Source organism: Ceratotherium simum, chromosome 6, assembly GCF_057802395.1.
Source record: "Ceratotherium simum simum isolate JZ-2026a chromosome 6, ASM5780239v1, whole genome shotgun sequence".
Lineage (NCBI taxonomy): Eukaryota > Metazoa > Chordata > Mammalia > Perissodactyla > Rhinocerotidae > Ceratotherium > Ceratotherium simum.
This window is the reverse complement of record NC_141905.1, coordinates 58,474,586-58,500,869: the sequence shown is the minus strand read 5'-3', so window position 1 is coordinate 58,500,869 and position 26,284 is coordinate 58,474,586. Positions and strand designations below refer to the sequence as shown.

Sequence of the window (26,284 nt, the reverse complement as noted above, 5' to 3'; positions counted from 1 at the left end):
TGTTGTTAAGCCCCTTTACACAGCAGTATAGCTTCACATGAATGAAGGCACTCGCCGTCACAGGGGAGCTGAGCACCAGCAGGACGTAAGTCTTCACGGTCCTCAAATAGCTTTTTCAGTACCTATGGGGAGGGGTGAGTCCTGACCCCCAGGCAACACACTAAGACCTAGGAGAGTCAAGAGAGGAAGCGAGATGAAGGGGTGGACAAGTCAGGGCAAAAACTCCGTGAGGGGGCCGGCCCTGTGGCTTAGTGGTTAAGTGCGTGCGCTCCGCTGCTGGCGGCCCAGGTTCGGATCCCGGGCGCACACCGACGCACCGCTTCTCCGGCCACGCTGAGGCCACGTCCCACATACAGCAACTAGAAGGATGTGCAGCTATGACATACAACTATCTACTGGGGCTTTGGGGGGAAAAATAAATAAATAAAATTATTAAAAAAAAAAAAAACTCCATGAGGAACTCGCAGGGAGGCACCAACAGGGGTGGATGAGCACTGTGGCGAGAGGGAAAGGCAGCATCCAAGGCAGTGACAGGGACCAGGAAGACAAACCTGGTCCCCGAAAGCTTAAACACCTGACTCCCACTGGTAAGAAAGGTTCAGGGGGGCCAGCCCCGTGGCGCAGCAGTTAAGTGTGCGCGCTCTGCTGCTGGCAGCCCAGATTCGGATCCCGGGCGCACACCGATGCACTGCTTGTCAAGCCATGGTGTGGTGGCGTCCCACATAAAGTGGAGGAAGATGGGCACAGATGTTAGCCCAGGACCAGTCTTCCTCAGCAAAAAGAGGAGGATTGGCATGGATGTTAGCTCAGGGCTGATCTTCCTCACAAAAAAAAAAAAAGAAAGGTTCAGGGATGCAAAACCAAAGGCACACAAACACTTATTCTAGCCCCTCTGTGGGTCCCTCACACTCAGCCTGCTGGCTGTCACGGGGCGGAACGGAAGAATAAGAGAAGCAGGGAGGCAGTGGCGTGGAAGGTGGGGGCAGAACCACTGACACCACCTCCCATGGCGGAACTGGTAACCAGGGAAGCTGTGTCTTTGTCGGCTTCAGGAGCTCACAGAGACCAACAGTCCTGCCAGGACTGTTTGCCACACCCAGTACCACCTCCCCGTCATTCCACTTCTGGATACTCTGAGCTTCGGTGCCCAAGTCACACCCAACTGGAAGTTACGAGGACAGAGGACAGCCACTGCCTTGCCCCAGCCCCAGGAGCCGTAATCATCTGCCCAACCATTCCAGCTCTACCCTGTACCCGCCTGACAGCTCTAACCCATCTTCTAGAACCATCGCCACAGTTCATGCCACGTGCTGGATCGGCGCTGGTGAGGAAACAATGAAGACGACGGAGGCCCTGTAGAGAGGCAGCGCAGACCAGGGCAAGGAGTGTGGGCTCTGGAGCCAAGCAGAAGAGGATTCACATTCTGACCCCACCCATCAACTGGCCTTGTGACCATCAGCTAGCTTGAGTTCTTAAATCTGTAAAACAGATGATGGTGCCACCTCACAGGGCCGCTGTAAGGAGAAACTACGGTATGTTCCTGGCACATGGAAGGTACTCAACGAATTTCTAATTTCCTTCTATTGCCCCCAAATGTCCTCCTTCTTGGCCTGCCATGATACATACAATTCCTACCACTGGACCTGTCCTTCAGGACTAAGGCGCTATCGTGAAAAGTCCCTCTGGAGTACGATGTCACCTGCAAGAACCAATTAAATGTTCTGGGCAGGCTAGCAGGCAGGCGTCCAGATTGCCTGGCTGAGGTTCTGATGTTCAAGCTCCTGGTGCAGACAGGAGTTGCTCTAAAGTGGCAGGTATGGCTGCAGAGCCCTGAAGGAAAAGATGTTATAAAGAAATATGATGTGTCAAGGATGCTAAATCTTAAGATCTGGGACTCTCCAGGTGGGCAGAGGAGAAGATGTTAAAGAGCTGGAAGGCAGAACAGTTCAGGGGTGCCTCACAAGAAGAGAAAAAGGAGAAAAGCAGAAAAAGAAAGACGCAAGGAGGTGAACGGCCTCTAAAGGAGAAACAGGAGGGAGTCACCAGGGTGGCCCCAGCCCCCTGCAGCGGTGGACCTTCTCCAAGGCACCCAGCGGTCACAACCTGGCCCCCCTCCAGATCCCTCCTCCCAGCTGCTATGTCCTGTTCCTGGCACCATATGGCTCCTACGTGTCCCTCCCCACCCTCGCCCCACCAACCAGGTACACTCTAAAGAGGAAGGAAGCCAAAAGTTTTGACCTTGCTGTTCGGAAAAGGCTTTCAGAATCTTGCCCATAAAACATGCCGGAGGTCAAGAAGGAGGGAGAATGTGCCTGAGCAGCCAAGGACAACATTGAGCATCTCCAGGGTTGTGCTTCTTGCCTGGACAAACATTTGGGATAGCCTGGGCAAGGCCCACGCTCTCTCTTTGACCCTCACCACACTGTAAGACAGGTCACCAACGCTCACCCTCAACTCCAATCCCAGGAACAGAAATAGGAAAACTTCACCAAAGGGAAGCAGGTCTGCTCATAAACAACCAGCGAGTGGGAGACACACAAGAGGCCCATCCAGGCTCACTCAAGCTCACTGAGTGCAGATCCCCTCTCACAAGGCCACGGTGAGGGGCAACAAGGCAGCACACAGGAATACGCTCTGCAAAGGGCCGGGCCAATGCGAGGAAGGCCCTTCTCCTCAGAGCCATCAAAAGCTAGCGTCGCTCAAGGAAAGCCAGGACAACTGCCTGGCAGGGGGGCTGAGTGTAGCAACTCCACACTGGGTGGGTAGCTGGGCAGCATCACCTTTAGGGCTTTTCCAACTCTGATTTCTGGCCATAATGCTCTGGAGTTGAAGAGACGACCTCATCTATGTCTTGCAGGGCTCAACTCCAATCAATTGTCACCTGCTCCCGCAGCCTTTCGCGGTTTACAAAAGGGCTCCCGCCTACATCAACTCACTTGACGTTGTGGCAAGGGCTCTAGAACCACACCACACCCCTCTGCACCCTGGAGCCAGCCACATGGCCACAGGAAGTCTGTGAGGCAAAGCAAAAGTCAAAGGGCAATCAATGCAACCGTGCAAACACCTGTAGCCCCAAGGAGCCCAGAAAAGGCGGGCCTACCCCAGTTTGCCTCCCCTGAAGCCCACCCGAGTGCCGCCCTCCACGCCAGGGTCCAGAGACCTGGCCAAGCGGTTGTGTGGCCTATTCCTAAGGGCCAGGCACATGCTACCTAGCTCCTGCTGGCGGAAACCTGGATGCAGCCCTGTAGCTGGGCTTCAGGGAGAACAAGAGAACAGAACAGAGAGACCCGGGCTGGGATGACCCGGGAAGTCTGGTACTGCTGCTCGTGCCTGGCTGAGCAGGATCCGCACAGCTCAATTCAGAAAAGGCCCCTACCAGGCTAGGGCAGGAGAGCTCCAACTTTTGCAGAACCAGATCCTGTTGGAGCCGGGAGGTCCTGGGAGGTCCCACAGTGGAAGCTGGCCTCTCAGAAGGCAGCCCATTCTAATTTCAGACTGCTCTCCTTTAGGAAGAGAAATCGCCCTATGGGGAACAGAAAACTACCTTCCTGGAACTTCTACCCATGAGTGCCAGTTCTACCTTCTGAAACCACATGACAACATCTTTAGGCAGCACTGGGTGGTGGTTAAAATCTCTCAGTAATTACGAGTCTGGGAGTAGGACAGACCCATTCCAAATCCCAGTGGATGATCTTGGGTGGATCGTTTAAGCCCCAGTTCCCTCCTTTACTAAATATAGATAATAATATCCTCCTGTTTGGATGATTGTGTAGATTACACGAGACCGTGGATGGGAAGCCCCTAGCACAGTGCCTGGCACATAGAAAGCGCTCAGTAAACGGTAATAACACCACGACAACAGTTCTTTGAGGATTCAAAGACCACCTTCCTGATCTCCCTGTGCCTTGTGTTTTGCTAAGCAGTCCCAGTTCCTCAAGACATGATTTCAAGTTCCCCAAACATCCCTTAGTTGCTCTGTCACTAGGCAGCTGTGGCGCAATGGCCTTGGTCAAGGGGACAGAAAACCTGGGTTAGAATTCAGACAGCCTTCCTGGAGAGATGCTGGAGGGGACTATTCAATCTCCAAATTGTACCGAGCACCTACGTTGAGCCAGGCATCATGCTGAGCCCTGCAGATTCACTGGTCAACAAGATCTGATCCCTCCCTCCAAGAGCCTAGAGTTTAGTCTACTCCATAAATTAGCGGTCCATGTGCATCTAAGCACCTAGAACCGAACTCAAATGCCACTTCCTCAAGCATGCCCTGCTACCTTTCCCAAGGCAAGCTGAGCTCTCCACCTAGAGCGCTCTCTTTACCAGCCATTATTTGCATTTGAGTCCATTATCCCTACCTGTGCAATGAAATGTTGTGTCCCCCAGGTGAGAAGACAAAGAAAAAGGTTAAAGGTCCGTGATATTCCAAATTAACAAGACTAGCACAGACCTTGACACAAAGTGGGCACTTGTCTTGGGCAGGCTGAACGGAAGCTGGCAGGCCCTGGGCCTCGGTTTCTGTCCCAGCTTCCCCAGAACACCTTCCTAATGGTCCTGCTCTCTTCCTAGGACATGGCGGAAGGGACATCTGCAATGGGAAGAAGGTCAGAGCAGACGTTCAACTACAGCCCCATGGAAGCCAGACTCCAAGTACCTGCTGGCCAGCCTAGTAGCTCCGGACAGTACTCCAGACATGGCCTCCCTCTCCCTTCTCAAAAGGGACAATACCTCCTCACCAGGGGGAGAAAAGCTCAGGTGGCCACTTGCTTCTTTCAACGGCTTCTTTCCCTTCTTGGAAGGCATCAAGCTCTTTGCTGTCCAGGGGTTTTCACTCATGCAGTTGAGGAAGGACTCTCCCCTTGGGTTGTGCCCAGCACATGCACCAGGACCAGCGGCCAGTGGAGGTTGAAACCTAGCTCCTGTTCACTCACCAGCAATGGTCCCTGGCAGGGCTGTCTCCGCCCAGAGCAGGCATCTTTTTCTAATTCACCTAAAGGTGTCACATGGGCCAGCAAGTAGCCCTGGCTAGGGGTGGGGCCACAGGAGACAAACATGGCTACCTCAGTCTCGGCCTTCAGGCGTGAGCTCAGGTATCTTTTTCAGGGAAGTCTTCTTGGTTCTCCACCCCAAAATAATTCATTCCCCCTACCCCATAATCCTCTCCCCAATAACCTCTTCTCTCTTTCATAGCATGTGTTACATTTTGATTATTTAAGCATAATCTGCTTCCCCCTACTCTGTGGGTTCCATGACGGCAGGGCCATATCTGTTTTGTTCAGCTGCATACCTAGGGCCAGGCATGGGGCCTGGCATGTGGAAACTCAATGCATGTCTGAGCTTTATGGAGGTATATGCTTCAGGTTAGCCTTGAACTCTCCAGGACTGGGCCTCTGCACTAGACGTGACCTCCATCTGGCATACCACAGGAAGTGAGTGGCAAAGCCATCGGGCAGGCCACCCCAAGCCCCAAAAGGGTTTGGTTCCGCTGAGCAAGGCAAGCAGGATGCCCCCACATAGAGCGCACCACCCCTAGAGATCTGCAGTAAATACCTGCATGGCCGCAGGACACAGGATGACAGGACACTAGTCTCCTGTCGGAAGACTGTGATTCCCAGCCTTTTTCAGCACACACACCCTTTTGATAAACACAGACTTCACATACAATCCCACCCAAAACTGTGCCATATCCCACTTGAGAATTACTGTAATATCAAGCAAAATTTTTGTCAAACTCTACCTTTAGTTTACATTTTAAAAACTATATATTTTTCCAAACCTAAAATGTAATTATGATACTGAATATGCTTTTCCAAATTTCCTATATGCCCCAATCCCTAGAGATTTTGATTCTTTCTCTCTTTCTCTCATTGACAATCACAACTCATAAACAAGGATAAAACGCAAAGGGTCTACGGCCAACAGTAGAACGGTTCTGTCAATACAGAATGTGTGCAAGAGGCAACCTTGGGGCATATTTCTAGTGCTCTCAGGATAGAATGGCAACATGATCTAAGCAGGAAGAGGATCAGATAGGAAGTCAAGAGATGAGGCTACTACTTCCAGTTCTGAAGCTCCTTTGCCAGGGGAATGTCAAATTAAGTTCTGAAGACTAGGAGGACATTTTCCCAGCTGTAAAATGTGACACTGGGACAGAGCAAAGAGAAACACTCTGACCTCTACCATCCCAAGGTCTTTTCGTTGTTTGGGGTACAAAGAAAAGACAAACAAAGCACAGCTCTGAGAACAACCCCTCAAGGGTTCCTTATCTGGGCTGGTTACCAGTTGCAACAGGCAACTGAGGGAAAGGAGAACTTAAAGTTTAAGCAGGCTGTGGGGATGCCTGGCCCGTGGCAACTCTCCTCCTCTAGTGGGGGGCAGGTACATGGCCACAGTTAGGAGATGGGCATGGGAGTCAGACCGTCATGAGTTCTAGTCTTGTTCTGCCACTTACTCGCCAATAAAGTCAGATAAATTACATAACCTCTCTGAGCCTCAGTTTCCCTGAACTGTGAGAGGATGATAATACAAATTGCTTCACCGGGTTATTACGAAGATTAAATAATACATGTAAAATATTTAGCACAGCATCTGGGAAACAAGTGAACACAGAAAGTATTTATAAGTGTTAGCTTTATTATTTTTATTACTATTGTTGTTTCCCAGTAGGAATGCAGGCAGCTGAAAGGGCCGCCCAGAGGCACCTGGCAACCCTCTCATTCTCATTTCCTATTTATTGTCACAAATGCCATGACCTCTGTGGCCGAGGACAAGAACAGCTGGGCAGGCCAGCAAAATGCACAGCTGCTGCGTTTTAGGAAAAGTAATACTCCAAGGGGCCTGAGTTTGGAAAGGAACTGGCAGTGGAACACAAAGTCTGGCCTGGGGTTGGGGGAGCAGTGACTCCAGCAGAGGCTCTGTGGGAGGGAAACGGATGGAAATAGCCAAAGGGGCTACAGGAGGAGGAAGAGAAAGCTCGGGGGAAAGACCCAAACCAAACACAGGTGGGAACAGGAAGCCGGCCTTCCTGGGAGAGGAAGCTGCAGGTAGGCCAGAAGGAAGCCAGGAAGAGCAGGATGTGGGCGGCAGGGGAAAACTGGGCCCCATCCTGAGGGAGGGGCAGCTGGGGAGAAAAAAACAGGCAACTGGGGGCTACTTGGTGGAGAAAAGTCGGGACAGAAGGGGAAGGAAGGCCACAGCTCTGCCCCTGGTTGACCTTGGGTCCCCTCCTCAAGCCCTCTCTGTTCCCCGACTCCGTAGGCCCCAGGATTTCACCAGTATTCCTGTCACTGCCACCATCTACTGTCCCCATCTGGGTCCTCTTCTAGGCCGGCGACAAGACAGGATGTAGGTTTTATCATTTCCCCTTTTCCTGGGATCTTTGAAACAAGTGTTCCATGGCTTTCTCTGTGGGGAACAGGCCAAGGAGGCCCAAGGGGGAACAAATCACCATCCATTTCCTCTTGGAAATGTACAGGGGGTAAGCCTGCCCACAGCTGCCCTCTCCCGGACTGCTTCTTTCTTTCTCTTGGAGGCACAGCTCAGCCATCTCCCTCCTGCCTCAGGCCTGCCCGCTGCGCTCTGCACACACACAGCACCCATCAGGAGAATGTTGGAAGTCGGTGGGGGATGAACTAATCCTAGACCTAACTAGTCATTCTGATAACCCCAGACTCCAGTTCCAGACAGGCGCTGTTCTCAACATTACCCCAGGAAATACGGAGTCAACAGCAATGTCACGGCCCAGGAGTCTGGGGTGGCTGTGGGGAGTGTCAGGTCACGTCATTGCAGGTCCAGGAAGGAAGGCTTCCTGACCCCACAGAGGGGTCACTGTGCAGGCCGTCACCCAAGCAGCAACAGTAACAAGGCTGCCTGCACCTGCTCGGGCCTTTCCTGTGTACAAAGCACTGTCATGCACCTAACCTTTGACCTGCCCCAGATCTCTACAAGGGGATGGGCAGATACTGTTCCCATTTTGAAGATGAGGAAGCTGAGGCAACTTGGGCAGGATCACAGTTCCTGAGAAGCAGGGCTGGTGGGCCCAGGACCCATTCTCCAGAAGTCTCCTCCTTTACCCTGACATTTCCTCTTCTGCTTTAAATACACTCAGTTCTCCCAGCCTAAAACAACAAGCACTCCAGCAGACCTACTGCTCTGTAAGGCTAACAATCTCTCTCCTTCAAAGAGCTCCCCTTCCCCAAGGCCCCCGAGTTGCCAGACCCTCCCCAACACACCTACCCCCTGCCTGCCACATGTCTGACCCTCCCTCTGCTACGGCCAACCTGTTACCCAATCCTGTAGACTCTTTCTTCAAAGGGACTTCTGCATCCCTTGCACTTCCACTCCTGACATGTCAACGCAGACCCTTTCCCCTCCCCCCTGAGCACCGCTGGCCTCCTACTTGGCCTCCCTGTCTTCTGTCCTGCTCCATCCCTTCCCTAGCCATCCTCTTCATCCTGAGTCCAGAAGTACCCTCCCAAGTCCCCAGCATCCCCCTGATCACACGTTCCCAGTGGCTTCCCATCACCTCCACACTTCTGCCCCATAACTCGGCATTCAAGGTGACTTTCAGGTCTTACCTCTTATTTCCCGCCCCAAGGCACACTCCTGCCCCTGGGCTCTCCCTGCACCCTTGCTTTAGCTCAGGCTGGGCCCCTTCCCAAGCCCCCTCCTCTATTCCATCCTTCGAGGCTCGCTCTCCTGTGTCCACAAGCATCCCCAGACTGCAAGAGACACGAGGAGACTGTTTCTTAATGCTTGCCCTGCCCCAAGCCCTGAAAGGGGGAGCCTGGTATCCTGCGCAATCAGGCCCCCCACCTGCTGCCTGCACCTGAATGGTCCTGTGACCCAGAGAAACCAATCCACTGGACGCCAGAACTCGGCACTGGTGTGCTCAGCCATGGAACAAGCTGATGAGTAAGAGGAAAAGGCTGGGTCTACACGGAGGGAAGCCAAGAGCAGATGCTCAGACGAAAGCAGTGAGGCCACCAGCCCCCAAAAGACAGAGCCGCCTCCATTCCTGACTGCTCTCCAGCCCCAGCTCCCACAAGGCCAGGCTGCCTCGCCGTAATCCTGCCAACAAACCCTCTTTCCCTGAGCTAACCTGGAGGGGCCTCTGCTCTCTTTGTGGAACACTGTCGACACCAGCTCGAGGAGCCCCGTCCCCTCTGTCTTGACAGCCTCAACTGGAGGAGCCGTGCACTCGACAACAAGCAGGTTCTGCCGAGGGTCACTTCTTTTCTTGTCTCCCTGCATGGCTAGTAAGTGTCCCACATACACCGGGTCTCCTCCTGGGGCTAGAGCTCCTCGTTAAAGGCTGGAGGAGCACACAGCTTTGGGGCTGTCCGTGCAGCTCACAAGCTCCCCTCTTCTGGAGCTGCCCCCAATCCACAAGGAGTCAGGAGTGACCCCTGTCAGGACTGTTTTGTTGTATGTGACCCCATTCCCAGGCTGGGGCTGTGTGGACCACAGGTAAAGACATGGGCCAAACGGACTCGCTCCCCTGGGAATCTGGATTTTGGACTGGGCGATCTGAGTCCCTCTGAGTGTGGCTGGAACTGTAGCAGGAACACTTGAGACTGTGTGGACTGAGGAGGGAGGAAGCCAAACTGCAGAGACAAGAGACAGGGATAATCTAACAAAGCTTTTCCAATCTCTGCTTAAAGCCTGGCAGCAATCCTGCCGCGGGGTCCTGAGCACCCCCTGAAACCCTAAAATAAATCACCTTTTTTGCTTAAGCTGATTCAGTTGGTTTCTGTTACTCGCAATCCAGGGGTCATAACGTGGCTGGGATTTCCCTTGCGCCTCTCCAGGCATACAAAGCAGGTGCTCGACAAACAAACTTGCTGAATGAAGGAAAACTGGCCCCAGATCCTGGCTTTCCGATTTCTGCCAAAGGCACCATTGTGCTCTACAAATACTCCACATATAAAATGTGTCACTCAGCCCCAGGCAACTTAAATTAAATGCACTTTCCTTGCCTGAAATGCATTATAATCCTCATTTTCATCTCTTCTTTGGGACAAACCAGCACTAAAAGGAAAGGCAGGTGGGAGCAGGCCAGAAAAAACAGCCCATGGCAGTACAGGACAGCAAGTCAAACTGGATCTGCAAACTCTGTGCTACCCTGTCTCTGCACCCACTACAAAAACTCTGCATCAAGATCTCTGTCCCTAGGCCACATCACCAGTCTACTCGACATGCCATCAAAGTCTCCAAGAGATCACAAAGCTTGAACCCCTGCTGATGGGTCACTTATGTCAGAGACCATCACAAGGCCAGACCCATGAATCCCAAGGCTGGAAGAAACCTCAGAGGGTCGTCTTGCCTAGTGGTTTTCAAACTGTGTGCTCTGCAGGACCACAAGATTTCAGTGGAACTTCCGGGGGCCCCAGTCTCCTTGGCATCAAGCAGTGCCATGGCCATTTGGTTGATACATCAAATGACCTTGTAAACCTGCATCTGAAAGGGTTCCAGTGGCTTAAAAAAATAGTACAAAACTCCCGTTCCAGACCAATTCCTTCTTTCAGATGAGGAACCAGAGATTCACGGGTATAAGGCCACACAGGCACCAAGTGGCAGAGCTGGAAGCGAACTCTCCCTGCTGCCTCTCTCCAGAGGCTGCTCCTCTAAAGGCTCACGGGGCCTAGGCAGGGCCAGAACCCCAGTCCTATGTGGTGAGCGTCTGTTGGGGGGCGCACAGAGTGCACTGAAGACACAACGTAGTGTCCACGGGGGTGGGGGTGGAGTCCGAGGTGACCGTGGCTGCATCAGTGGAAGGGCGATGCTAAATGGCCTGAACAATATGGAGCTGTCCTGATGCTAGTCCTCCGCTATATATAGTTTCTCCCCTGAAATAACCTCACGCAGAGGCAAAGCTTTGTGGTGCGGCAAAACTGGCTACGTGTCCTGAACTCCAGAGGGGGAGAATTCTGCTGAAGAAACCAGGAGGTAACTGGGAAAGAAAGGAGTCTGCGGGTTGGGGGAAGCAGGCTTTTGAGACAACTCAGGGGAAATTCTTTCCCTTGACCCCTGGGCAGCAGCAGAGAGGAGTAAACCTGAGACTCTCGCGCATGGGTGATGAAATCGGAGTCTCAAGTCTGGGGTTCCGGAGCTCCTGCTTGGTCACAGGCTCCAGTCCTGCCTGCTCACAGATGTTGCATGCCTCTTCCCAAACCACTTCATTCATCTGCACCCCATCTGCAAGAACCAGCCGGGACTCCCTTTGACCTAACCGCCCCTGTTTACTATTCGAGACCTTCCTTAACCTTGGTGTACACAGCCGATTTGATTTTATTACCTAAAAGGAAAAAAAAAAAGAAAGTCTAGAAGCATAAACACCAAATGGGAATGGGGACTCTCTGGGTGGTGGGAGTACGAAGGAGATTTTCTGCTTTGGGCTTTCTGGTATTGCTCACACTTTTTACACGAAAATATATTACTTTTACAATAAAGAAAATCGTATTAGTTGCTTCTTTCCAACCTTACCCTCTGACCTCGCCTCATTTATGCTTAATACCAGCCCTATCCCACTCCAACTCTTTCTCAAGTGTCTACATATTGCCTTTGTCTCTACTTGTCTACACTGCATGATTTAGTACTTGTCTACACACTCTCTTGCTTGAAATGGCATCACACTTTTATTTGTCTTTGCTTCCCAGATAGACGGTAAATCGTCATGGATGATGAGACATCCATGTACAATATGTGCACACGTGTTTGCAGGAATGAAGCAGGATGTAGTAGAAAGGGTACAGGAAATGAACTCAGATTTCCCGGGTCAGATACCAGCCCCACCTCTACCACACAGAGCAGACCACAGACCAGTGGTTTCACCTCTCTGAACCAGCTCCAGCTGAATTCCTTCTTAATGCCAATTCCCTTCCTCTAAAAGGTAAGGATGGGTTCTGAGCAAGCCTGCCAACCTCACAGCTTTTGGAAAAGGGATCATTCCACCTCTAAAACTGAGGCCCCAGACTCAGCCTACAATAGGAGTCCCATCCACACCCAAACTAGCACTGGGTGGTGGGCTGGACACATGAAGAATGGGGCCCATAGGCTGAAGTCTCTCCTTGGACGCTTCCTCTGGGCCAGGGCCCCTGGCACAAACAAATGCCCAAGGAATCCTGCTGTCAAAAGTAGCAGGCTGAGCATCTCTGCCCAGGGCTGCAGGAAAAGTCCTTGATGGTCAACAAGGGACCAGACACCTCGATCTTCCATGGGACACATGTCACAGCAGGACAGAGCTAGGCTCAGCCTCAAACAGGAGGGGTCGGCTGCAGGTTAAAGGGCCCAATGTAGCTTTCCTTCTGCCTGTTGACTCCAAAGTCTAGCCCATCCTGTTCCCCAGGGAGAGGGCCCAAATAACCATGCACAGAGCACGTGGAGATTTTTTAAAATTCATTTGGGGCCTTATAAAAAGCCACAGCAGCAGTAAGTTCCCAGCCAATAAGGCCCCCCTTCTCCTCAGCAGCCAGGCTGGACCAGGCCATGAACGGGAGTATTACACTGGGCCAGGCCCAGAAGAGCTCTGGGTTCTGTGAACCCGATGGGAGAGCACAGAGGGAAGAAGGGCAAAGGGCAAACAGAGAAGTTAGCCTGGGCATAAACACTGCGTGCAAAGCATGGCCAGCTCCTTGAGGACTGCCTTCTTAGCTCACCCTGGACCCTGGGCACTGTGTGTCGTGGATCTGCCCAGCAGGGTGTGTCCAGGGGGAAATGGGTTTGGAAGAAGTAAAAACGAACCACAGAAGCTCCAGTATTATTCAGTCCATCACACCGTGAGCTCCTTGAGGAGAGGAGCTGACTCTTTGTGAGGTGGTCTGTGCTTGACACAGTGCCCGGGACAAGGCAGAGGCAGTGATCATTTAGAGGCAGTTTCCCATAGTGGTTAAGTTACAGGCCCCCAGGATACAACCGCCAGGATTCAGACAGCAGTTCCTCCACTTTCATGGGCAAGCGTCTTAACCTCCCTGAGCCTCGGTTTCCTCATCTGTAAAAAGGAGGTAATCATGCCTACCCCACAGGGCTGATGTGAGAATTGAAGACAGTGATGTCAAATACCTAGTAGGGTGCCTAACACACACGTGGGAGAAGATTAATAATGGTACTGATTTCAGAGATGATGATGCCTGGAGCTGCTGTGAGGACTCGGGAAATGAAATGCTCGTGCCATGTGACAGTCTATTTTGGGGGAACTCGCTAAGTAAAAAATCAATGCCATGCGTGATATCCCACATTACAGAGGACAGTGTGGTCTGTTTCCCAGACACAGCATGGGGGGTGGGGAGAGGCGGAGGGAGGGACAAACCCATGAAGGTTGTCACAAAGTGCACTTGCTGGCACATTCAGGATGTGTAGTGCGAGAACTGGCAGAAGTAGACTATTTGCTAGTCATGGATGGCAATGACGTCAGTACACCAGCTATACCTGTTTAGGGCCCAGTGAGCCCTTAGTTGAAATTGACAGTGAGGCAGGTATTGCACGCAAGGAACCCAGTGCTGAGAATCCAAAACAGTGGTCTGGAATCCAAAATCTTCCATTTCTCACTGTGTGACCCTGCACCTGATGGTTAGTATCACTGCGCTTCTCCCCTAAAACGAGGACGATCTCACCCTCAGTGAATTACCAGGAGGATTAGATGAGATGTGTATAAAGTACCTACTGCAGGGCCTGCCACACAGTCAGTGCTCAATAATTAGCAGCACGTAATTATAAAATAACTGTTTTTAAATCCAGTTGCAGGGGGCTGTAGATCAAGTGTGGAAAAGTGGCTCTGCTATGGATGTTTATCATCAGTTTCCTGGACGTTCACAGAGGAGGTGTTTGCAGGTGACAAAGCGTATCAGAGAAATGTGCAAGGCTCCAGGAAGGAAGCCCCAGCGGACCCGGAGGTGTACTGCCACGCTGAAAACAGGCCACGAATACTGAGGGCACTCCCGAGCCTCGACCTACCAGGCAAGAAATGTCTGATCCGTACAGAGACAGCCCAGAAAAGCAGCCACTGGCTGTTGCTGAGATCAGCAAGAGCGTGGGGGTGTTGCAAGAGATTTGTTAGTAACAAGAGTTGAAGTTCTCAAGTTTTTGTGAATGATTCACATTTTTAAAAATGAAGCTGGATTCCAGGCTATCTCTATAATAATATCACTTTTACGCAACTTGCTTCCGATTTACTTTCCTAGATGAACGACTGGAATTACAAGAATGGTAGATAACCAGGGTACACAGAGGAAATTAGGTTTTTTATATAAACTTCATCAGCCATGCATCTCAACTTGGGGGTAGGAGGAAGGTTGGGGACAGCTGGCTTAAATACAGTAACAAGCATGGTGATAACAGTTAAAAATAATAACTACCATTTATTGAGTATTTTATTATGTCCCAAACACCATTCTAAAGACTTTACGTGCATTAACTCACTTAATTGTCATGACAACCCTATGGAGTAGGTTCTGTTACCTCCATCTTACAGATGAGGAAAGTGAGGCCCCTAAATGTAAAACAGCTTGCCCAAGGTTACATAGCTAATGAGCTGGAGGAGCTGGGATAACAAAATGCAAATGGATACTAAATGAATAAAATACTTGTCATAATTGTCACAATTCCTTGCTCCCAAAAGAAAACACAAGTAGAATGCAAACATCGTTGTTTCCTCTTTTTCCCAGAATGAACCTCCACTTTCCAACTCCCCGATGTCAGGGACTAGTGAGGTCTTTGAAAGACCTCAGATTTTGTGAATCAAACGAAATTCATGGCCAGCCCTTTCTACACACTCTGACTCCAGGGAAAGGGCCAGAGGGTGGTCAAAATCAGATTTCCCAGATGGGGGAGAGGACGCTGCACTCTGCTCCTCCCAACACACTGGGCTGAACAAGAGTCAGTGGAATACAAGGCCCCAAAGGAACAATGAACTTGGCCTTGGTTATTGTCATTAACAACCCATTGTCATCATTTGCCACGCATCTGCTGTGTGTAGGCACTGTGCTGATCACTTCACACACATCATCACAGTTAATCCTTTACTACCATAAGTGGAGCCAGCCCTGGTGGTCTAGTGGCTAAGATTCGGCACTCTCACTGCCATGGCCCTGATTCGTTTCCCGGTCAGGGAACCACACCAACCGTCTGCTGGCTGACCTACTCTGGCAGCTGTGTGTTGCTGGAGCGGAGCATTGTCTGATATGGCACTGGAAGGTGAGAGAATGGTGTGAAGAGACGGGCAGGGTTCTGCCCTGGTCACTAGGAGTTGGAATCGACTCAATGGTACTAACAACAAAAACTGTAAGTGGTTGTACTCTTATCCCCATTTTACAGATGTGTAAACTGAGGCTCTGGCCCAAGGCTTTCTCACCAGTGAGAAAGCACTGGAGCTACTGCCTCCCATGGCTTCCGCCTCTCTGCCACTTATTTGTCAATAATCTTGAGCAGCTTAACATCCTCACCAAATCTCAGTTTCTCATCCATAAAATGGGAAAAATGATTCCTACCCTGCCTACCTAACAGGATGGTTGTGGGGATCAAATGATATATAACACTTGAGAAAGCACTTTGAAAACTGCAAAATGCTGAGCAAAGCAAGGGATCGTTAGCCTTGTTAATTACAAAGAGCGACACCTGATCCTGCACGCACTTTGCTAATGTGACTCTCTGGTGCCTCTTTTCCCTTCAGAATTTGGGAATAATTCAAAGCCTGCAGAGCCAGGGCACTCTTTTCTTCAAGTCCCTGGCGTCTGGGAGTTGGAAAGCAGACATTCTTTCTGGGAGAAGAAGGAGGAAATAACAATGTTTGCATTCTACTTGTGTTTCTCTTGAGGAACACAATCTTGGCTGAGCTTCTACTGCTCCCAGCATGCTCAACCTCAAACAACATTCAGAGCCTATTCACTGAGCACCTACTATGGGCCAAGCACATGTGGCTCCTGGGTGTGGAGGTTACAGTCCTTGGAGCTCTGCAGACTTCACAGCTGACCTCCCAGATACTTTTCATGCGGGTTAAGGGAGGCAGCTCACAGCACAATGGAACGAGCTCTGAGCACTGGAATTCGAGTCAAAGTACTTAAGCTGAGCTCCAGCTGTGTCTCTTCTCAGCATCGTGACCACCAGCTATCACTTCACTTTCCCGACCATGGGCTTTCCCATATGTAAAATGGATATGTTCCCATAGGCAAAATAGGGAGAATCAAATGAGATGACTATCTGAAAAGACCTAGCACAGTGCCTGGAGGTACTCAATAATAAACTCTTATTTAAAAAACAAAAAATACATGTTCTCTTCCTCCCATTCCAGCGAAAATAAGCTGTACAGCAGCCAAAAGCTCAGGCTCCGAGACCAGACCACTTGGGTTCCAGTCCTGGCACTGCTGTTCACAAGCTGCGTGGCCTTAGGCAGGAGATGTTACCTTTCTAAGGCTCAATTTCTTTGTCTGTAAAAAGGTGATAATAGTATCCACCCATAGGGAGGTCGTGAGGATTAACCGAGATGGTGTGCATGGTGTGCGTGATGCTCCTGGCAATGGTAAACACCCAGCAAAGGTGAGCTGTTGCTACTGCATCTCTTTGAGCCCTGAAAAACAACAAAACTCTAAGTCCACTGGCTCGCCTCTAAGATGCAGGTTGCTCGGTGACTGGCTGGCTGGCTAGGCTTGGGCTCTGCTGCCAGTCTCCCAGAGGAAAAAGGTACAAATGAGAAGCCACGTCCATCCCCCCACTCCCCCAGCCCATACCCTGCAGAAGGTGCTCCAGTCCTTTTCCTGACAGCTTCCCCTCCCCAAGGGCAATAAGGGAGAGCAGTTGAGCTAAGGATGGTCAGAGGGATGGGTACACACTGAGTCAGCCCCCCTTCCTTGTAGGCTCAGAAAGCAGGGTGATCTTGTCCGCAACAGATCAGAGAGAAGCATACAGCCCTGAGCAGCAGACAAGTGCCGCACTGCCACATCACTGTAATGCTCCCTACCTTTTACTCATCCTTACGTTCTCCTATCTGAACTATAGTCCTGCATCTGTCACACGCAAAAAAAAAGGAGCTAGAAAAATTGGCACTCAACCTGAGTAAGATAACATTAACCTTCTTTGGGAGCCAGATGAATTATAACAATACAGAACTGCTTTGCTTAACTGGAAGCCACCAGTCATCCATCCATCCATCCCAACCACATAGGCAGAAACCCAGAACCAAGCCAAATTCTGACTGACCAGAAAAGACATCACAGAATCTACTCATTCAAAACTCCTGTACTTCTCTGGAGCGCCCTTCCGGCTTCACTTTGAGCTATCCACTCTTTCTCTAGGCACAACTTTAACAATCCCAGCCATCTGTTTCCCCAGGAAATTGGAGGGGCTGCTATTTGAGCCCAGTAGACGAGATCTCAAGAAGTGACCACCATGCCAAGATGCCACTTCACACCCATTAGGATAGCTATTATCAAAACCACAGAAAATAACAAGTATTGGTGAGGATACGGAGAAACTGGACTCCTTGTGCATTGCTGGTGGGAATGTAAAATGCTGTGGCTGCTGAGAAAAACAGTGTTGCGGTTCCTCAAAATATTAACATAGAATTAACATATGATCCAGCAATTCTACTTCTGGATATATACACAGAAAAACTGAAAGCAGGAACTCGAACAGATGTTTGTACATCCATGTTCACAGCAGTATTACTCACAATAGCCAAAAGGTGGAAGGAACCCAAACGTCCACTGACAGATGAAGGGATAAGCAAAATGTGGTACTGACATACAATGGAATATTATTCAGCCTTAAAAAGAAAACTCTGACACATGCTGCAACATGGATGAACCTTGAAGATATTATGCTAAGTAAAATAAGCCTGACACAAAAGGACAAATATTGCATGATTCCGCTTATATGAAGTACCTAGAGTATCAAACTCATGAAGACAGCTGTCAGGGGCTGAGGGGAGGGGAGAGTGGGGAGTTTGTGTTTAATGGACACAGAGTTTCAGTTGGGGAAGATGAAAAAGTTGTAGAAATGGATGGTGGTGATAGTTACACAACAATGTGAATGTACTTAATGCTACAGAACTGTACACTTAAAAAGTGATTAAAATGGTGAATTTTATGTTCTATATATTTAACCACAATTTTTTCAAATGGGGAGGAAAAAAAGAAGTGACCACTGACTACCAGGGAGAAGACAGAGCAACAATTATAGGTGGAAACACGAACCCCAACGGGAACCATTTGGTTTGCCGCCCACTGCTCTATAGTCTCAGAAGCCGAGAGGCCTCACACTGTCATAAGCACAATAACTGGTCAGGCGGGCTTCACTCAGAGCCCCAAATAGGATTCAAGAGCTTCCCCTTGCCAATGCTGCTGCTCAAGACCTTGAGACAGGCCATTTCAGAAAGGGCTCTCTCCTCCAGCAATTCCCATCTGCCCACCACCAGTCCACCCCCGTTCCCTGTTCCTCACTCTCGTCTTTCAGAGATAAAGGCTTTTGAGTGAGAGAAGCTTTTGTGGTGCTTTGTACATACAGGTACAAATTCAACACCCCTGAGTCGCAAAGAGAGATTATTCATGCTCAGTATACTTTGCTTGGAAGCATATCATCCGTTTCAGAAAGATTCCCATCCAAAAATAGTTTTGAAACATTTCTTTTATAGTTTTGCTCTTTAAAAAAGAGTAAGCTTCAATGATCTGGTGGGGAAAATCACTGGCTATGGTTTTGTGTGTAAAAATGCTGTAGCTTTGAATAATAGAAACTTTATAAGTTCACAAAGTCTCTTTTCATCCGGATCTCACTTGATTCTTACAACCTCTCTGGGAGATGGGCAGGGTAGCGTCATCCCATTGTACAAATGGGGAAACTGAGGCTCAGAGAGATCAAGAGGCTTGTCCAACGTCACATGCACACAACTAGAAAGGAACAGAGAACCAAGCCCTTATTTCTCATCAATGCCAGATGCGACTCTGGGTTGGGACCTCGTATTTGAGCAGACCGTGCAGCCATGAAAGTAATTTGAAAAAGAGTGTTAGCTTATTTTATCCTCATAACATCTCTCTGAAGTAAACTGGAAATATTATCATCTTTTTTTTTCATAGAATATCAACCGAGCACAAAACAAATGACCTGCCCAAGATCACCATTCAAGAAAGTGACAAAGAGACTAGACCCCCTCCCTTTTGAAAGCACTTGACCTTGACCACTTCCCTACCATGACTTGACCTCAGCACACTCAAAACTTAAAGGAGCCCACGCAGTTTTTATATAGGTTTCACCATATTTCTGTGAACTCGGCAGGGAATAGATATACCTTTATTCTCTTTTTAATAGCTGGAAAGGAAAAAAGAGGTTAAAGAAATCTTTAAGTTCCTTTTCAGCTCTAAAATTCTATGATTCTAAAAATTCTCCAGCAAGTCAATGGGTAGAGAGGCCTGGAATCCACATCACCTGCCTTCCTGCCTCACAGTCTGTTAGACCCCAACCCTGTGCTGGAGGTAATAACTACAAATATCGTGTGTGCCCGGGAGGGGTCTGCTCATTTATGTACACATAAAATGACAAGAAATGTTTGTGCCTGGTTAGGACCCTAACAGGGGGCTTCACTCTGCTCTCCTGCTTCAGCCTGGTATCTCCTAGCAAGAGGTTCCCAAACCACAGGGAATTATATCTCAGGTATTTGAGACCATGCCCAGGCCTGGGGCGAGAGAGAAGCCAGTCCCAGGAACAGAACATCACTCTGAGGTTGCAGCTTAAGTCACTTCATTAGGATACCCGCCCTAACACCCATCTAAGACGGGAAAGCAATCAGGCCTGCTCATTCCTGCTCTTCTACAGACCTCATTAATCCTGTTAGACATGCTAATTTCATCCAACAAGTACTAGGCACCTACCCTATGCCAGGCACTGCTCTAGGTTTCAGGGAGCAAACAATAAAAATCTCTGACCACATGCAGTAGGGGAGACAGCCAATATCAGATGATGGGAAGTGCCGTGGAGAAAAATAAAATAGGATAGGGTGGTGGATAATGCTGAGAGCAGGTAGTGGAGGGAATGGGATCGAGTTTAAAAAGGATGGCCTGGGAGGGCTTGACTGAGGAGGTGCATTTGAGGGGACCTAGGGGAGGAGAGGGAGGGACCCGTTCAGATATCAGGGGTGGAACAGGGGGTGAAGAACAAGTGACAGCTTCAGAAAGGTAAGCTGGTGAAATATCATCATATCATATCATGTCTTGTAGGCCAACACAAGGATTTTGAATGAGATGGGGAGCCAAGGAGTAACAAAATCTGACTTACAGTTTACAGCATCCCTCTGGCTGCTGTGATGACAACAGTCTGTCGGGAGACAAGGGAGGAAGCAGGAAGGTCAGTTAAGAGGCGGACGGTAATTTAGACCACGGTCAAAGTGGTGAAGATGGTGCGAGTCAGGTTCGGGATATATTTAAGGCAAAGCCAACAGGATCTATTAAGTAAGTAAATATGATATGGAGAGAAAGAGAGGAGTCAGGGATAAAACGCTAGAGTTTGGGGGGCCTGAGCAACTGGAAGGATTAAGTCACCATTAACTGAGATGGGAAAGATGGGGAGGAGCAGGGGTGTGGGTGGGGGCTCATTCTCTTTTGGACACATTAAACTGAGAAGGCTTCTAGACATCAGATCTTTTGAGCAGGCAGCAGAACACACAAGGCTGGAGGTGGGAGTCACCAGCATATATAATAATACATAATTGTATGTATAATCATACTGGATTTCCATGTATGATCATAAGTAATTTGATCTATATGTTTATTGTCTGCCCCTCCCAAACTGTAAGCTCCATGCGGCCAAGGACCATGTCCGCAAGGTGCCTGGCACTCAGTAAATATTTACTGAGCAAATGGAGAAGTTACCCAATTACTCCCTCAAGAATAGCCACAGCAACCCACACAACGAGAAGCAGACTCTCTTGCAACCACGGTGCCAAGCCCAACCAGCCCAACACAGGGCCTTGGGTCTGTCCACCCCAAGCTTGAGATTCCAGAATGTAAGTGGATACGCCTGGCACATAACAGAGTCAGATATTTGGGTTTCAGCCCTGCCACATTCTCAAAGGGTGGAGCTGAGCAAGAGACTTGCCTGTTCTACTACCTCTCTTTCTCCCTCGGGTGGCTGGGGGAGGGGCTACCTCAACCACTTCATGGGCAGAGATATTGATCCACCCAGGGTATATGTATGCGGTGGCGGGAGCGCCCCAAAGAAGTAAACCCCCAAGTATTCTCTGAAGCACGCAAGGACCAATCAGCACCTGAAGGGGAGAACACAGACCTACTGGGGATGCATTAAGAGTAACAGTAAAAAAAAATAAAAAAAGAGTGACAACCACAAAATTTGATGAGATGAGAGGACCACCTAATTCTTCTAGCTAATGCAAGACTCCCTGACCAAGTGGGCACTCTACCTCTGCTTCACCTGTCCAGTGACTAGGAAGACAGAACTAAGGCCAATGGGTGACATAACAAGGCATAAGATTTCAACTCAATAACTTTCCAGTTCTGAACAGCTGCCTTTGTGAAGATGATAAAAACAGCCCTGATTATCTTGTATAATCCCCTCCCTTTCTGAGACATTGAAAGTGTGATCCAGAGAGGTTTGATGACTTGCCCAGGGTCACGCAGCTATAGGCCCAGGACTAGAACTCAGGTTCTAGTTCTCTGTTGAGGGTTTCTTCCCATTACACCAGTGGCAAAGGAAAGGTAAGAGTTACAGTGGGAGCTAGGGGAGTTTTAGGCACTAATGTTACAACATAAAACTACGTCCTTGTCAAAGGGTAAGCTGCAGATGTTACAGGAATGCCAGGTGCACGCTGTGAAGTTAAGAAAGATTCCTTCCCTTAGAGCAACCTTGTCATCCTACAGGGTTCCCCTTGGCTTTGGACTTTATGAATAAAGCTATTCATAGTAGGACCCACAGAACTGAAAAAATGATACACTAGCAGGTAAAAACAAAAATGCAGATACATACCTTAGTAAAATGTTTACATGAAAAATTTGGATGGTAGGATGGAGTCGGATTAGCTTTCTAAAATCAATAAATATTGAGGGCCTCCTTTGTACAAGTCATTGTGCTAAGTGTTGAGTATGGGTGTACATGCATGTGTGTGTGCATGTGTACGGCTATATGAGTAAGTGAGACAGACACACACACACACAAGGATAAGACAGAATCCAGGTCTTCAAGCTTGTAATATAGCTGCTGATATAAGACTGTAAACAGGGGCGGGCACCATGGCGTAGCGGTTAAGTGCACGCGCTCCGCTGCTGGTGGCCTGGGTTCAGATCCCGGGTGCGCATCGAGGCACCACTTGTCAGGCCATGCTGTGGTGGTGTCCCATATAAAGTGGAGGAAGATGGGCACAGATGCTAGCCCAGGGCCAGTCTTCCTCAGCAAAAAGAGGAGGATTGGCACGGATGTTAGCTCAGGGCTGATCTTCCTCGCCAAAAAAAAAAAAAAAAAAAGACTGTAAACATCAAAGAAACGACCAACAATATGGAGTAGATAATTGTTAAGTAAGTGGCATAATGTATCTGCAGTAGTTCTCAGAAGGTGCAATCACCTATACTAGGCGGGGAGGGGGGTGGAATTGTCAGGCAAGGTGCTTCTAGAAAGATATGGGGATTTGAGGTGGACCTTGAAGGGAAGAAAGGCTCTTGGTAAGAAGAGCGAAAAGGCAGGAGCAAACACTGGTGGCCTTAATGTCAGGGAAGAGAAAGAAATCATGCCTTAAAAGGACAGACTGGACCAGACTTGAACAGCCTTGAAAGCTGAAGTCTTCTGGGGGGACCACCATGTGCAAGCACTGGATGAATGACTGAAGATGAACTTGCCTCTGGTGGGGAACTGACATCAACCTGGGAGATATTGAGCTTGAGGTGACAAGGGCATGAAGCAGAGTGGGAACGGGCAGGTTCACATGACCTGCTGAAGGAGGATCCAGCAGGTTCCAGTGACTGGCTGGGAGGCAGAGGACATGGAGGCAGAGAAAGTCAGCAGAGAGAGTTCTTCAAAGTACAAAGCTAGGCAGCTGCAAGAATGGAAGAGAAGAGGGAAGCTGGTTGAGGGGGAGAGATGCAGAGCTGGTTTTAGAAGTGCTGAATCTAAGGATATCTACATTAGGGCATCCAGTGGGCAGTTAGAGATATGAGTCTGGGGTTCAAGAGGCAATAGTTGAAGATACAGATTAGGGGTCTTCCCAACAGACAGAGTTGTGGGACTGAATAAGATTTCCCTGGGAGGGAGTATAATGAGAGAAAAAAATGGAATGTCATATTGAATCACGGGTGTGCCCACACCCAGGAGGTGATGGTGGGCAGGAGTGATCAGAGAAAAAAACCAAGATAGTCTAATGACAAGAAGGGAAGGAGGGATTATTTCAAGTAGGAGTGGGTTGTTAGTGAAAAATGCTACTAAGTCAATTATGTGGACTGAGCACATAAATAATAAATACTTGTTGAATAAATGAATGAATGAAAGGAAGAAAGCCCTTAGGTTTGAGAATCAACTTTCCTCAGTCAGAAGAAAGGTCAGGGTTGCCTTCAGACAAGAGGGTTTCAATGTTAAATTTTACCCTGTCCCCCCTATAAAAACATGTCTCTTCCACAAGTCATCCTGTCCACCACACAGACATCCTTCCCTGCTTCCCCCGTTTCCCCTCATCCTACTTCCCGGTTTCCACAACCCAAGCAACACACCTTCAGTGTCAAACGAGACAGGAAACTCCAACTAGAATTTCCACTTCATTAACAATCCTGCCTGTAGCTCTTCTGACACAAAGGGATATGTGGCAATTGGGTGGAAGAGGAGACTGCGTTCTACCTCTAGCTGTACTACCAACTAGCTGTGTGGCTTTGGGCAAGTTGATCAACCTCTCTGGATTTGGGCTTTGTACATAGACAGGAGGAGGTACGTCTATCTGGACTCTAGACAAGCTTCGAAGGTCCCTTACAGCTCTAAAGTCTACGATTTTATCATTCTCAGAAGGTCCTTGCAACATCCTCAGAGAAGGAAGTGAGTGCAAGACACGGGGAAGCGGCCGCCAGACCTCTCCCGGGGCAAAGCGCCAGGATAGGAGTGTACCAAGAAAGTGAGAAGGCGCTGCTCGGCCCTCGCAGATCAGCAGAGAGTAGATCCCATTCCCAAGGCTAGGAAGTATCCCAACGAACCCGAGGGCGATTCCCACCCCGCACCCCACCTTTCCTAGGCTCCCAGACGGCCAGGAGGCTCTAAAAAGCCTGCGGGAAAAATAAAGATTTCTTTCCCAGAGTCCTGCGCTGCTTTTGCAAGTCGGATTCCAGCAGACACGATCTGCAGCCGGATAATGACACAGTCTTTGGAAGGAGCGACTGTTCTCGCCTCGCTCGCTCAGAGTTCTGGGGACGCCTAGCCGCCCGCGCCGTGTCCCGACGGGCGGACGTCCGACCCCAGCCCTACTGCCAGGCCAGCGGCGCCCCCGCCCGGAGCCCTCCTCCCCTTCATCGGCCCCGCTGCGGTCTGCAAACATTTCCTGCCCCCGCCCCCGCCCCCACCCGGAGCTTCCCAGTTGGAGCAAGTTGGGCTCACAGCCGGGTCAGCGCTCGCAGTTGCCCCAACTCGGCTCCCCCGGTTACCAGGGCTGGGGAGGGGGCCCCAGTCTCGCTCGGGAGCACCCATCGGGGAAACCCAGGCTCCAGGAGCTTTGGGAGGTCACTCCGGGAGCCCAGGGCTCGGGCAAGGAGGGGGACAACTGGCGGGGCGCCCGTGGCCCTGCTCCCTTCCCGGTCGTTACCTGCTCGCTTGCGGGGGTGTCCCGGGGCGTCCGGCCTCTCCCGGCGCTGTCTCCCCACGCAGTTGCCCATGCTGGCTCCTCAGCCGGGCCCCATGCACCGGAGGCGGCGGGCTGGCCGGCTGCTCCGCACCCCTGCCCCGGACGGCGGCGTCCCGGGTCAACGGCTCCTGCCGCCGGGCATCAGGCGCTCCCCGATCTCCCCCCGGGGTCGCGCTCTGCCCAAGCGCCGGCTTCGCCACAAACTTTGCGGGCGAGGGGAGAGAGGGAGGTGGCCGACTCCGCAGCACAGTCCCAGGTGGCCGGGCCAGGGGGGCCCGCGACGGTGCCCGGGCGGAGAGAGGGGGCGGGCACCGCCGCAGCTACTCCCGGCTAGCTCGGGGCTCCCAGCTGGGGCCGGCCCCCTGGAGCCTGTCACTCACCTGCCTAACCCCGCCCCAGCCCGGCCCCGCTCCCTGCCCCTGGCTTGCAGTGCCAGCGCCGCCGCCGCCGCCCGCCCCAGGTGCGCATGTGACCGACGGCACCGCCCCCTCGGGCCGGGCCTGATTTTCTCATTGGCTTCCCTAGGGTGCGTACCGCCCCTAGGCCCCACCCAGCCAGGTGTCCGCCCCGCCGCCCGTCTCCCGGGGAGCCGGGCCCGGAATTATTCGCCCTCAACGGCCCCCGGTTGCGTGCCCAGCAGCCGCCTTCCCTCCCCGCGCCTCCGCCCCGACTCTAGGCCCCGCCCCTCGGGGAGGGACCGTCCCACGCCTCTCCGGAATTGCCTGGCCGGGAGCCTGCAGGCACGTGATCCAGGGAGCGCCCCGCCCCCTCAGCCTCCGCCAGCCCATTGGCTCGGGAGGCGCGTGCGCCGAGAGGCCTGCCCGTACCACCGCCCACTTCTCCCTCCCGCGGTTCGCATCATGGCCGCCGCCGCCGCTCTGGAGGCGGTGGCGCCTACAGGCAGCCTGTGGGGCCTCGTGCACGACTTCGTCATGGGTCAGCAGGAGGGCCCCGCTGACCAAGTGGCTGCAGGTACGGCAGACGGCGCCGCGCGGCTTCCGCGTGGGGGCCGGCAAGAGGGAGCGGCCTCAGCACAGACCCTGGGCGGGAAGGGAGTGAGGGACAGTGGTGACTTTGAGAGATTGGTCTGGGGCTGGTTGTGAGCAGCGCGTGCTTAAGAGCCATAACAAACTGAGAGTCGCTTGCATCTTCCCTAAAGCGCCTTTACGACCCTCGTCTCCGCGCATAGCCACCCTTTGCGCTGGCCGGGTTAGGAAAGTAATTACCATTTCACTTGAGGAAACTGAGGCCCAGCGAGTGCAAGAGACTCGCAAATCAGGCAAGTGGGGGAGCTGGGACTCGGACCCAGGTTCTTCAGTTCAGAATCAGGTGCTCACGCCGCCAGAGCTCTTGTTTCTGGGAGGTTGACGTGAGAAGAAGCATCTACAGCGGCATCAGCTCGAGTCACGTAGGATGTTGGGAGTGGCCGGGCGGCCGGGCCTCTGACTGGCTCTAATTGGAGAGAGGAGGAGGGATGCCAGTCTGGGGAGAGTT

At 51.0% G+C, this 26,284-nt stretch overlaps 2 protein-coding genes across 7 annotated transcripts in view; one reads left to right on the top strand and one right to left on the bottom strand.

Moving 5' to 3' along the window:
• Window positions 1–26,088, bottom strand: part of UBTD1 (ubiquitin domain containing 1) — a 52,785-nt gene extending 26,697 nt beyond the window's left edge. The window contains exons 1-2 of one of the 4 annotated variants that reach the window (XM_087432375.1): window positions 24,752–25,391; window positions 20,248–20,286 (exon numbers count right to left, since the gene is read on the bottom strand). Coding sequence is in view for 2 of the 4 variants with exons in the window: in XM_087432374.1 (XP_087288500.1) it covers window positions 24,752–24,821 (70 nt within the window). In the remaining 2 variants the exon portion in view is untranslated. Of the gene's footprint in view, window positions 1–20,247; window positions 20,287–24,751; window positions 25,408–26,016 lie in introns of those variants that run through there. The other 3 variants (XM_087432376.1, XM_087432374.1, XM_004427912.3) reach the window with 3 other exon arrangements.
• The window catches only part of MMS19 (MMS19 cytosolic iron-sulfur assembly component), a 32,953-nt gene continuing 32,280 nt past the window's right edge, over window positions 25,612–26,284 (top strand). For all 3 annotated transcript variants that reach the window (XM_087432370.1, XM_087432369.1, XM_087432368.1), the window contains exon 1: window positions 25,612–25,762. In XM_087432370.1, coding sequence (XP_087288496.1) covers window positions 25,651–25,762 — 112 coding nt within the window. In that variant the 5' untranslated portion in view covers window positions 25,612–25,650. The remainder of the gene's footprint in view (window positions 25,763–26,284) is intronic.